The 14,481-nt window shown below is 39.6% G+C and overlaps 1 protein-coding gene across 3 annotated transcripts in view; it reads left to right on the plus strand.

Moving 5' to 3' along the window:
* CNKSR2 (connector enhancer of kinase suppressor of Ras 2) overlaps window positions 1-11,461 on the plus strand; it is a 371,721-nt gene extending 360,260 nt beyond the window's left edge. The window contains exon 24 of one of the 3 annotated variants that reach the window (XM_075854043.1): window positions 3,881-11,461. In XM_075854043.1, coding sequence (XP_075710158.1) covers window positions 3,881-4,096 — 216 coding nt within the window. In that variant the 3' untranslated portion in view covers window positions 4,097-11,461. The remainder of the gene's footprint in view (window positions 1-3,880) is intronic. The other 2 variants (XM_075854044.1, XM_075854045.1) reach the window with 2 other exon arrangements.
* The last annotated feature ends 3,020 nt before the right edge of the window (window positions 11,462-14,481 follow it).

Below are 14,481 nucleotides of genomic sequence, written 5' to 3' on the forward strand. Positions count from 1 at the left end.
AAGTCCGAGATTTGTGATGGAGAACATTGGGGGACTTTCAATGCCAGCGATAACACATGTTTCGCCTATCCTGCTCTGCCGTAGTGTTCAGTGGCGTCGCGCTGTAGCAGCCGTAGCGGCTGCTAGCGGAGCCTCTGGCCATGGTGGGGGCCCGTGCCGGTGGGCGACACGGGCCCCCTCATGCCGCAGGCCCCATAGCAGCCGCTACAGCGGTAGTTATGCCACTGGTTTGAACATATAAGTTGCGCCCAAGTTGGAAATGATCAACTCCAGTAGTCCCCAAGACCAGATCACCAGTTCACATGGTCAGACAATGCATATATAGACAAGTATGAAATGCATAAACAATTAAACCCAACCCAACCCATCCCCCCAAACTCGAGACTGGTTTCATTCCCAAATGCAGCATGTAGCAAAAAAACAACTACAGGGTATGCTTAAATGGTTAGTTAAAGGCGCAAACCCCCTTCTCCTGAAGTGTAGTAAGTATACTTAATTAGAACTAATAGGCTCAATAGAGCTACAGTACCACTTGGAAGATCAAAGTGTCCCGGCAATATATCCAAGTCGGGGTATATCTCCTGACACCCATCACAGCTGAAGACATCATCAAGGACAATCCAAGTCTTCACAGAAGAGCAAAGTTAGGAACATGTTCCACGATAAGGAGTAATTTCCTTTGATTATATTTCCTTAGAGCATAGGGAGATATGATACCACAGGAGTAGAGGAACCAGAGTCTATGACGTTCTATCTAGGCAAAGACGTCCTCCGGTTTGTCCAGGAATATTGCTGAGCCATTATGCAGTAATCTTTTTTTGGGGGGGTAAACCATAGAATACACAATATGTTTCTCTCTCAAACATTTCGTTGCTTCTGTTTTTGTACTTCCAGCGTATAGTCGGGAAAGACTCTCTCACATCTTGGTTGGCGTGTTTCACAGGCCCCTGTTTCCTTGCAAGTTCCAGCAATTTGTGTCTGTCTTTGAAATTCAGGAACTTGGCAATGAATATGCGTGGCAGCGCCCCAGGAGGAGGAACTCTAGTCGGGATCCGATATGCATGTTCTACACAGAACATAGGAGAAAAGGCAGTATCCCCAAATGTTAATTAGAGCCAAGTCTCTAAGAATGCAGCAGGGTTTGGCTTTTCCACACCTTCAGGCAGACCGAGGAAACTGATGCTACATCTGCGCACATCATGTCGTCGAGTTTAGCCCGCCATGTGGACTGTTGCACTTCTAAGGAGTCGACCCGCGATCTCAGGGGAGTCACCACATCTTCCAAGTCAGAAATACGCCTCTCAGACTCCGTGGCTCTTCCTCATAACGTGTGTACGTCTGGCCTGAGGAGAAGACCAAAGGCCGTCTAAAGGGCATACATTTTTTCAGTTCGAACAGTACGGGATTCCGTAATAGCCTTCAGCACATCCAACATAGATGGTTCAGGAGGCGAGTCAACAGGTGTGGAAGAAGAGGTGGAGGTCTCAGAAGACGGCGATGCCCGGATGCTGGACCAGTGGATTTATTCCTTTTGTCTGTAATTTTAGACTGGGGTAATCCCACAATGGCCACCCAAAAAATCAGACGGATTATGTAGGAGCAGAGAGATAACCCAGACTAGTGCACAGCCAAACATACGTTAGAGGATTATAGGCATAGGGAAGGGGGAGATCCGCCATGCATCACATTATATCCAGACTACATTTGCGTAGCATAAGGAGGGGTGTAGCTTACCCACAATGTCATCAGCAGACAACTGCTAAAGTTACTCACCACTCCTTGTAGCGCCAACGAGGAGATGCAGAGGAAAGATGGAACCCTCAAGAATACCTTTCTTAAAATGGCGGGTGTGTTCTCTGGAGCGTGGTCTCCTGCAGCGGGCTCACTGTGGTCTGGCCTCCACCTGCAGCAGGGCACCAGGGTAAACGCTTGTAGGCCTTTCTCAGAGGCCTCTGCAGTGTAATGCACTGCTCCTGTTCCTGTCCAGCCGGAAGTAGCGGCCACCTGGCTCTGGCCGCAAATTTAGGCCGGGGATCCAGCTGTGGTACTAGGCTCGAAAACCCCCGGTTACCAGACCCCTGCCAGAAAGGGCTCAAAATGTTCACCATAGTGGGAAAGCAGGTGGGACAGCTAGAATAGAGGAGGATAAAGATCTCCCCCAGCAAACCACCCCCCCCCCCCCCCCCGGCACGTCTTCACCTGATGGAGTCCAAGCCACACCCTCTTTTATCTTTATCCTCAATAAATTTAATAATCATTCAAAAACTTCACTTTTGTTTACTCGTGTTTTCTTTTATATATTTTTTTAAAACTACTTGGATGATCGGAAAAATTTAAATGTACAAATTCTCAAAAATAGCAGACGAGCGCTACAGCAGCACAATCCGTGCCATTAGAAAGTATAGGGACAGTCACCTGCATGTCTACAGATACTTGTATCATGCGCAACTGTAGGATAATCTGCACGGAAATGCCATACTTTCTATAAAGTATACCTGCCCCGCAGATGCCAGATGTGCCAGTCTTCCAGCGTAGCAAAATCATACGATTCTGACAGCAGGAGCTGATGTTGCTTGGTATACAGTCACTCAAAGTGTCATTAAAACAGAAAAAAATATAAAAACTACTAATTATGACGTTATACAACAGCTATGTCTACCTACTGGTAGATTTGTCTTGTTTTCATTTCCTTAAGCCATTTTTACACAGGCAGATTTGCTGGCCGGTAATGAGTCAATAGATGATGATAAAATGTTCAATCGATGCTTGTTTGCTCCATTTACATGGAGAAATTATCGTAAGTATGGGGATGAACGGTTGTAGATACGATCGTTCGTCCCAATCCAGTTTGCATTAAAGTCTGAAGCATGTCCCCTGTTTACATGGGGAGATTGCTGTTGACAAACTACGTTTTTTCGCTGCTTAAAAGATTCGATGAGCTGATAAACGTGATTGTCAGCTGATCGCTGCCATGTTTACGTTTGGTAATGATGGGGAACACTCGTTTGGTGGATTATCTGCTCATGTAAAAGGGCCGTTAGACACAGTGGGGCAGGTTTACTAATACTGTATACGTTTTTGACAGCGTAAAACTAGACAAGGCAGTCAGAAAATGTGCCCATTTAAATGGTGAATGCTGTATGATAAATTTGGCCCATCTTTCTAGAAACTTTTCCTTATGCCACCTATTGGTTGGCTTAGATTACAGCTGTTTTCTGCACCAGAATTTTGGCACATTTTGGTACACGGTATTGCATTTTAAGCCACGTCCCCTTTCCACTAGACTACCTTTCCGTTAAGCTACGCCACCCTGCTGAGCGTGGAACAAAAAGTGTCTGAAACAGCTCATAAATGTGGCGCACAACATGTTCGCCAGAATTCGGACGCATTTTGAATAGTAAATCTGCTCCAGTGATTCTGATTGCTGGTTCTATGCTTTTTCTCCTTCATTTTTTCCACGTGTCATTGCCCCGGTCTGTCTAGGCCATGTTCATCTAGGCTTATGAAGAGAACAATAGAGCTGTCATTCTATATTTCAATCCTCCACCTAATATTATAATGAGATTACTTTTCAGCAGGTTGTAAACTGAGATTAGTCTGCCTTACCATTCTTGAATTTTAACCCTTTGGGAATACTGCTAGAGAAGTGCAATATTTTGTAATTCATTTTTTTATTGCATACTACTGCCAAAATAAAAAAAAATTAAGCCGAAAATTAAAAAAAAATATATATTTTCCATGAATATTGCGTTTAAGAGGGTACGGGTAAAGAAATGGAAGACTTCATCCAAAACTGTATTTAGTGGTACGTTTTAATTTGTCAAAATGAACCTTGAAGTTGTGTTTAATATTCTGCATTTTCTTTGATTTTTTTTTTTAGGCCAAAGAAGGAGAAGTAGCTATTATTGATAAAATTCTGGAAAATCCAGATTTGACATCTAAAGACTTTCAAGAATGGAAGCAAATCTATGTTGACCTTTTTTTGGACATCTGTCAAAAAAGTGACGTAAAGAACTGTGAAAGCGTTTCTTCTGAAGTGGATGCTCTTATTCAGTCTCTATCTCTCACGCATTCTTATATTGAAACGCATGTATAATTATTGTATTCTCTGAATCTACTCTAAACCATGAACATTTTTCTAACTGAAATTATTCTAAATATATGCGAAGTCTGATATATATTTTAATGTTGCTGACTTATGTGGCGTAAGCATTATATTGCCGAAATGCCATGGTCTTATTTTGGCATTTGTAATTTTTTAATGCTATCAGTGCTCTGCTTTGTGTTATTTTTGTGGTAAAAAAAATGAATAAATATGTATTAAATATGTTGGTCAAGCTTAGGGCTTTATATTTGAAACTAACTTTTCTATGACACACAAATTATTTCTGGGTAAAAATATACTATTTGGCAAAAAGGCAAAATAATTTTTTTATAACCACTTAGATAAATCTATATATAAATTTTAACAATGCCTCAGATAGAAAATATGAAATGCTGCAGTTGTATTTTTTTTAGAATATAAATTATATAATGACATTCAATGAAACTTACAGTACAAATTGGAATAATCTCTTAGGCTCTGTTCACACTAGCGTCATAGGTTCCGTTCATAACGGAGCCGTGACAACTGTGCTGGATCCATTTTCAACTTCTAATGAATCCCATTGACTTATAATGGGTTCCATTGGGGTTCCTGTTTTTTTTTTTTTCACAGCAACAATAGGGCTGCGGACTGTGCTATGCTTTCTGTTAAAATTGCCGGAATCCTTGACGGAAACCGCATAACAGAGAAATGTGAACGGAGTCGTAATGTACTTAAGATACTCTGGGAAGTATATTTATTGCTACAACATTAGCCATAGAGAAAATGATAACCGTGCCGGTATATTTCATATTGCTAGAAGACTACCTCCGGAAAAATATCCCATCTTTTTAAAGTGTTGTCCATAGTGACAGTGCTCCATAAAATGAAGATGGATTATCATGTTAGACTAGCTTATTCTTGTGAAACTTTAGTTTCTAAATTATTTGTCAGAAATAATTCATATAAGAAGCTGTTTCTATGAAACATTATGTAACAATTGTTTAACTGCTGGGTTTTCTCTGCCTGAATGACGACTATTCTGGACTACACAAGTTACAATGCACAATTTTATTGGCTGGAATAAATCACGCAGCATGTTACGCTGCCTTCCTGGCCGCATATAAAAAAAAGAAGGTAAATGATATATGTTTATAATGCATGTAGCCTTTTCCATAAATCCCGTGACATCAACAAATGGAATTTTGAAGGGCGTATTATTTAATGGTTGTTTCTTTTCAATATTCAAGCTTTCCAGGAAAGAGCTCATGCACACAGGCGTGTTACAGCTACATACAACCTTGTGCAGAGTCGTACTAGGGCACCCATAGCACACTCTCGGGTCCTGAGTACCGCTATAGGTCTCCAATATCATACAGCGAATACAGCAGAGAAAAAATGGATTCAATGCTATATTATGGAGGTATTCTTCTTTATAAGGGTCCGTTCACGCTGCGTTTTTTGGCATGGAGACCGCGTCCGAATAAGCGCCAAGGAACTCCCCAAAACGCCCACATTAATTTCAATGGGAGGCAGAGGCATTCTTTTTCCCAACTGGCTTTTGGCCACTAGCCTAAAAAAAAGCGGCATGCTCTATCTTTGAGCGGTTTACGCCTCTGACGACCTTATGAAATCACTTAGGAGGCAAAAAAAACCTGTGGCGCTCGTTTGAAGCGTTTTTTTTGTGGTGGATTTTGGCTGCAGTTTTTGCATTAACTTGAATAGCTTAAAAAAAAAAACGTGGGCAAAAAACTTGAAAAAAAATAGTGTCCAAGCAATGCTGCCAATCCAAAATCTGCCTCAAAATTCCTGAAGGAATCCAGATTTTTTTCTGCATGTCCAAAAACTCAGTGTGAACTTGGCCTTAGGATTACTTTTTGTGGAGAATATTTCCATATAATGGTGCTGTACGGAGCTCCATATAGCAGCACATGGCCTGAGTGTGCATGAGATCTGAGACCCTGTTGCAGACAGAAAAAAATTAGATTTTGACCTGCCTACGCTTTTTAGCCGCGTCTCTCGAAAAAGCCACGAAAAATCATCCAACAAGCGCCGTGGGTTTTTTCTGCCTCCCATTGATTTCAATAGGAGGTCAGAGGCAGAACTCCAGCAAGAAAGGACATGCTGCTTTTTTTTTTCCCGCCAGCGGCTAAAAGCCGCCTGGGTAAAAAACCTGCTGCACATTGAAATCAATGGGGGGTAATTTTGGCCGTTTTTTTGGCGCTGATTCTGATGCGGTTTCCAAAAAAACTGGGTGAACAGGACCTTAGTGTGCAAGCAAAAGAATGATTTCACTTCATAAAATAGAAGGCTCCCAACTATGTAAGGAGGGTAGAGAAATAATTATATAACTAAATTGGCAAACAAGTACGTTACCCATATTGTATATGGTTGTTCAGCCACTGAGCAGAATTTCTATTAAAGGGGTTTTCCAGTGTTCAAATAAAACTTAATTACTGTATAAATGAAGAGTTAAATGAAGACATATACAACTTTATAATATACTTTTTTTTCATTTCTCAACATTTTCAAGATATTTGTTTTCTGTCAGTGAATGAGAACACTTTTGTTTACATTCAGGATACATGCCTACGTACGGTTAGTGTGCCACACTGCTAAATCGCATGCGTCTTACCACGGTTTTGCAGTGCAATTTGTTGTTTATGCGGCTTGTTCAAATGAAACACAAGCTATGTATAGGTTTGTGGGTTTTTATTCACTTACAGCAAACCAATATCTTGAAAATGGTGAGAAAGGTAAACACAAAGTATATTAGAAAATTGTATGACTTTCCATTTCTATAGCCATTAAAGGGAATGTGTCGCTAGAATTTTTTTATTTTTTTTTCAGTTGAACAATTAGTATTTAAGTGATTACACATTGTTTTAATTTTTTAAATTTTTTCACAAGTCAGGAAATATAAATTCGATTCTAATTTATAAAATTTCCATGTGCTGGCCACTAGAGGGAGCAGTTCCCAAAATTGCAGCATGGTCACTGTGGTAAAGCAACCTCATTGATGTATGCTGCAAATTTGGGGTGGACACACTCTCCTCTAGTGTCCTCACACAATCCCCCCTCCCTTATTCTGGCTAGTGCCAGGAGAAGGAGGGGTTTGAAGGTCTTCAAACCTCCTACACTGTGTGCCGCCATTTTCTGAGCGACTGCACAGTGTAGGAGGATTAGATACAGGGCTCAGCAGACAGTATCACACGAACATAATATACACTAATATAAATGACCTGCTCCTAATCGACACATACAGAGATGAAAAAAAAAATGGCAGTCCCCATAGAGAAGTAAAAGTCAGAAAACATTAAAAAGTAAAACATGAGAACACAATTAAATAACATTTTTGAAAATATTATATTAAAAGCAATATTATATAAAAAAATAAATCCTGACACCTTCCCTTTAAATGGTTTATTCCATTTCAGGCATTTATGCCACAGGATATGCCATAAATGTCTGATAGGTACTCTGGGACCCAAACCTATATCGAGAACAGGGCTCATCTGACCCCTGCCCTGCCTGGTGTCCACCTCTTCCAGGCAGAGAGTAAGTGCAGAGGGGGTCATTCATGTGCACAACTCTCTCCATTCTCTTCTATGGGAGGTCCGGAAACAGCCGACCAGCGCTGCATTCATTCTCTGTCTCTCTAGCTGGCCACGTAAATACTTGTATTTTCCATGAAATAACAGTAACTGGAGCATCTTTTCTTAGATCTCTACATTGTGCTGTTCATCTGTTATTAATCCTGGAAAAGCATAAATAAATTGTCAACCTTGTCAATTGGGTGTGTCCCTACACATTTTGGCACTGTCCAATCAGTGCTAATAGTGTCATAGAGACAGTGCTGATGGTGTAGGGACACAGCTTATTGACAAAGGGACCCTAACATTGCTAAAAGAAAGCGGCTATTCGGATGGCACACCAGGTCAGCCCATTAAAAGACTACAGTCAGAACGCTTCAGCACTGTAGACCTCTATCAGTCAGCCCCCCCCCCCCCCCCTTATCGAATATCCAATTATTCTTCCATAAATGTATGGAATAGAAGACCCTCAGAAAAATTATCCCCAAAAAGGTGCATTTACATGAAAAGTTTTTAGGCCACATTCGGTTTTACCACTAATTGCCACTGTCTCGCAATGCAGTTATCATCTCTGTGGTTTTTAAGGGGGTAACGTAATATAAATGTGTTTTACCTGTAAACTCTGCACAGCTGAAAACTGCAGTATTTCATAGTAAAACTGCGAACAGTTTGCCGTGTGGTTTTTACCTGGTCTTTAAGATAGTAGTGTGAAGGGGGAGCCAGGTTTCAGTATTTCTAGATAAACCTTTTATATATATATATATATATATATATATATATATATATATATATATATATATATAAATGTGTAAAGGTCTATCCTTTCTAATACACATCAATGTGTGATCGGGTGTCCGACCCCTCCTTAGGACGTCCAACAGTCCTCAGACTTTGTTCTGCTGATTTGTCAGACCGCCACTGATCACACACTTCTGCCTGTCCTACAAATAGGCCATCAATTTAATTTCACCCAAAATAAATCTTTAACTCTAGCACAATTCAGATAACAATTTTATTCGTCTCAAGTTGATGCATTTTTGTGATAGGACAAAAATGTAATAAAGAACCTAAAGCTCTATTTTCTTAGTGTAAAATAGATTAAAAGAAATATAGTGATATATACATATTTACATTTTACAGTGATCTGAAAAAGTATTTGCTTACATTGCATGTTTTCACACAGAATGGTTTCTGAACATTGAACAAAATATTCGCACAATATTAGGAACATATGTAAACACTAATATATGGTTTTTGAATGCGGTTATTTAAAGGGGATGTCCAGTCCATAGGAATTGATGGCCTATCCTCAGGATAGGCTATCCATAGCTGATTGGTCAGGACCCCCGCCGATCAGCTGTTTTGAAGGAGGTGCAGTGAATCATCGACACAGATGTAGCGGCGATTCACAGGTATTGCAGCCTTTTCTCACATTCACTTCCATGGGAGAATGCGGCTGCAAAACATGTGAATCGCCGCTACATCCGTGTTGACGTTTCCCACTGAGAAAGTAGAAATGAAGGAGAAGCAGCGGTCGTACGAGCCCTGCACCTCCTTCAAAACAGCTGATTGGCGGAGGTCTCGGGAGTCGGACCCCGACCCATCAGCTATTAATGGCCTATGCTGAGGATGGGCCATCATTTTTTTTTTAAAGACTAGACAACCCCATTAAGGAACTAAGTTAGTAATTAATATCACCCAAGCAAAAAGTAATTGCCCCGTTCTAGTAAATAATTTTTAGCAGCTGTAACAAAAAACAAGTAAAGAATGGAGACATATTAGTGTTTTTGCTGTTGCAGAATGTTTTATACATTACACAATGTAAAAATGTTTGGGGATATATATTTTTTTTTATAAAATTGACAGAGCCATAGGTGCTTTGTATGCTGCTGTATGGTGCCTCTGTGTGCTATGTGTCCCCATAATACAGAATGTGATGGAGCTCGCCACAATTTTATTTTTCTCATGGATTCCATATAAATCTGGTTTAAAAATAAAAAACCTGTATAGAATTAAAAGTATAGTATGGGCCCATATATTTTTGTGGGTGCCGCATTACGGATCTGCACAACAGAAGTGTCCATATTATGGATCTGCCTAAAGTGTTCACCCAAAATGTGGTATAAACAGGGCCTGACTACAGGGCAGTTACTTTTTCACATGGGTACTGATCTTTAAATAATGCACAACACATTCATTATGAAAATTATGCACTCGTAGTAAGAACCTGGAGGACGGCAGGTTGTTTTAATATAAAATATTAAAATACAAACAGTGATTTATATGTATATGTATCTTTTCTTTTTTTTTTTTTTTTTATCTTCCTACACTTGCCCGTGCAGCTTACTGAATGTATTTTACATCTCAGATATTTTCCAGAAATCCGAAAATTAGATCCGGTAATAGTGATTACTTTTCTGTTATTTTGTACTTTACATGACTATTGATGTTTTATAGACATTTTACTTGCACAGGAAACGCGTGGCCTTTCATGAGAGTTAATCCTTCAAAAACTGTATGTGATTTCATTGGAAACATGCTCTAGGGTACTGTTTGTATAGTCAAAAAGAAACTGATCTTTAATAAAAGACTCTTTTCTCTTCTGCATGAATATGGACATTATGATAGTATCTGATTTTGTATTTACCCAGAAAAAAATGTTTCTTGCAACCGTTTGTGTTCATGTAATATGCATTACGATCTATTGTTTTATTGGACCAAGAAAAAAACAATATAAAAGGAAACTGATAAGAAAAGACTGATTATGCGCATATTTATTATATAACCATTTTACTATGATTCCTACTGTAAGAAGTGATACATTTTTATTGCATTTGCATACTTTGCGTACTGTATATGAACAGAACAACGTGATCGGAATATTATGGTTCGTACTGAAACACATATAACTTTTTAACACATTGGTGTCTCAAGTGCAAACATTTCATGAGTGAAGCAGTGCTAAACTCTGCCACCTGAAACGTGTGGGACCACAGCAAGTCCACGAGTCAATTTTTGGTAAGAGATAGGGAATTTAGATACATAGACAAAATGTAGTTTCTGCTATTTTTAGCTCCGGACAAAAAATGCTAATGGTGTCACACGTAACGTACTCATCCTGTGCCACACGGCAGGAAGGACCATTGCAGTGGCACAGTGTGCCCATTTTTTTTGTAGAAGCCCGGCTATAAGTATTCAGTATACATGAAGAAAATGGAGCCAAGATCCAGCGCTGGGTGTGAGTTAGAAATTAAAAATGAACAGGAGTTCCTTTTTGTTATATCAATAAAATTGGAACTAGATAAGATAGTTCTGTGGCAGAGTACAGAGTGCATGCCATGAATAAGGACACAGACGTGTCAGAAACGCGTAGGCACATTTGAACAGGGCTTACTTCGATCCTTCACCCAAACACTCATTTCTGTACTCTGCCACAGAACTATCTTATCTAGTTCATTTTTAATTTCTGTTATATCAATAAATTTGACCAGGAGTTCCTTTTTAACTTACACCCAGCGCTGGATCTTGGCTCCATTTTCTTCCGGTTGTTCACCGCTGGCCGCGCGGGAATCCGGGCGCTGTCTGTCCCCAGACACAACTAATGGTGAGCTGGAGGTTTAACCTCCCCTATTCAGTATACATATACACAAACATTTATATATGCAGTTTACTAATGATAATAATGCGAACATATCTTCATATAATAATCGAAGTATGAAATATGAATTCTTGTACAACTCTCAGTTTTCATTTATTAGTTATATTATTTCATTTGCCCTGTATGTTATTACAGTACTTTTAGTTCAAATTAAAAGTTTGAAAATTCCAATAAAAAATTAAAAAGATCAAGTTTTAAATATTTATTTTTCTTGCCTGCACATTGGAAAGGGTTTGTGCCACCTTATTTTTCTGTTGCTATGTATTTTTTACCTTTTATTTTTGCTGTTAATCTTATACATAAGTAATTATAAGGAAACCGGTGTTCCAGTTCATGACCTAGTGACAGAGCCGGGATGTGGTATAATCTTATTGGTGTAGTCACATCTTAAAAATGAGGCCAACCCAAAAAAATAAAGTATTTTCAGAGAAAAAAAAGGCTGCAAAAAAAATGCTATTTTCAATGTTGTTGTTTTTCTTAAAGAGGCTCTGTCACCAGATTTTGCAACCCCTATCTCCTATTGCAGCAGATCGGCGCTGCAATGTAGATAAGAGTAACTTTTTTGTTTTTTTTAAACTAGCATTTTTGGCCAAGTTATGACCATTTTTATATTTATGCAAATGAGGCTTTCTAAAGTACAACTGGGCGTGTTTAAAGTTATGTACAAGTGGGCGTGTTTAAAGTTAAAGTACAAGTGGGCGTGTATTGTGTGTGTACATCTGGGCGTTTTTACTTCTTTTACTAGCTGGGCGTTGTGAATAGAAGTGTATGATGCTGACGAATCAGCATCATCCACTTCTCTTCGTTACCACCCAGCTTCTGGCAGTGCACAGACACACAGCGTGTTCTCGAGAGATCACGCTGTGACGTCACTCACTTCCTGCCCCAGGTCCTGCATCGTGTCGGACGAGCGAGGACACATCGGCACCAGAGGCTACATTTGATTCTGCAGCAGCATCAGCGTTTGCAGGTAAGTAGCTACATCGACTTACCTACAAACGCCGATGCTGCTGCAGAATCAAATGTTGCCTCTGGTGCCGATGTGTCTTCGCTCGTCCGACACGATGCAGGACCTGGGGCAGGAAGTGACGTCACAGCGTGATCTCTCGAGAACACGCTGTGTGTCTGTGCACTGCCAGAAGCTGGGTGGTAACAAAGAGAAGTGGATGATGCTGATTTGTCAGCATCATACACTTCTATTCACAACGCCCAGCTAGTAAAAGTAAAAACGCCCAGATGTACATACACAATACACGCCCACTTGTACATAACTTTAAACACGCCCAGTTGTACTTTAGAAAGCCTCATTTGCATAAATATAAAAATGGTCATAACTTGGCCAAAAATGCTCGTTTAAAAAAAAACAAAAAACGTTACTCTTATCTACATTGCAGCGCCGATCTGCTGCAATAGGAGATAGGGGTTGCAAAATCTGGTGACAGAGCCTCTTTCAGGGAGAAACGCACTAGAAAAAGCAAAAAAGGCATGAAGAAAAGAGGAATCTGCAAATCTTTTTATTTTTTTTAATTTATTTATTATTTTTTTTAAAAGTGCCCTAAAAAAAGTTTTTTTTTAGTCATGTCAGTGGGATTTTTTTTTACATTTTTTTTTTTTTACAATCACCGTTCCCTGAAATGTAAAATACTGAGCGGATGAACGAAATCAATTAAATCTCGGTATGTTTGACCTGGAAAGCAGTTTGTAGATTAAAAGTATGTGCATACATATACTCCATGGCTTGGCACAAGGGTGGAAAACACTGTTTGTTTGTTTGTTTTTGTTTTTTTAATGGCTTTCCACTAATAAAGAATTATCATGGGCTCATTGTTTATATGCCTTTATAGGTCAAATAGACCAGGATTATTTTGTTGAGGAAACGCAGAATTTTATTCTGTCGCTGAGAATAGATGTAGGGGAGCGGAGAGAGACCGAATAAAATCAAGCACACACCAATACAATGCAATAGGATGCCACCTTTGCCAGTTTGTGAAATTTCTACTAGATCTGACCTGCCAACTGGAAGTGCTATTATTGGGAAGTGGAAGCTTCTAGGAGTATCAACAACTTACCCACAAAGTGGTAGACCACGCGAACTCAAAACTGTCTCTGGAAATGAATTGAGCACAACAACAGATGATCACGTTTTACTGTCTGGCAGTCTGATGGACGAATCTGGGTTTGTCACGTGCCAGGAGAACAAATACAAACGGGAATGCATAGTGCCTACTGTAAAATTTGTTGGAGGAGGGATAATGGTATGGGGATGTTTTTCAGTATTTGGGCTAGGAGCCTTATTTCCAGTGAAGCGTAATTTATTGCCACACCCTACGAAGACCTTTTGAACAATTCTATGCTTCCAACTTTGTGGGAACAGTTTGGGGAAGGCCCTTTCCTTTTCCAGTGCAGAAAGCAATGTCCATAAAGACATGGTGTGACAAGTTTGATGTGGAGGAACTTGACTGCCCCCCCCCCCCCCTGACCTCAACCCCATCGAAAACCTTTGGGATGATTTGGAATGCTCCAAAATCTTGTGGAAGGTCTTCCTAGAAGAGTGGAGGCTGTTATAGCTGCAAAAGGGGGCACTAATTCCATATTAATGCCTATGATTTGGGAATTAAATGTCCAACAAGTTTATATAGATGTGATGGTCAGGTCATCCGATACTGGGCATATATTACAACTTGTGAGTACATTATAGTATTAGTGTAAAACCCCTTTAACAGAATAAATTAAGAACGCACTTTGTAAAATATCAGTATCAGCACGCTTCATTACATCTGATCATCGAGTTACTGAAATTTCATGTAATCAAACAGCTCTCATTACTTAAATGAAGAGGTAAAATTAAATGTCTAAAATACTGTGAAGAAGTATGTTTGGCACCGTTAATATCTGTGATCTGAATCCGCAACACCTGCTTATATCTATTTTCACCTACCATTGTCGACATCAGCCATTTAATTTTTCTTTTTCTTTTTTTCATAAATGTGGCCTACCTGTCACTGGTTGGAACAAGAAGCACCTGATCCTGTCATTAGAAGCACCACGGCACCTTGTCTGGCAATAAATACGCACAGCACACTATGCTATTTATTCTGTGAAAAAAAATGGAAACCTAGCGGAACGGACACAAACTGAAACCAAAA

This window comes from Rhinoderma darwinii, chromosome 2 (assembly GCF_050947455.1).
Source record: "Rhinoderma darwinii isolate aRhiDar2 chromosome 2, aRhiDar2.hap1, whole genome shotgun sequence".
Lineage (NCBI taxonomy): Eukaryota > Metazoa > Chordata > Amphibia > Anura > Rhinodermatidae > Rhinoderma > Rhinoderma darwinii.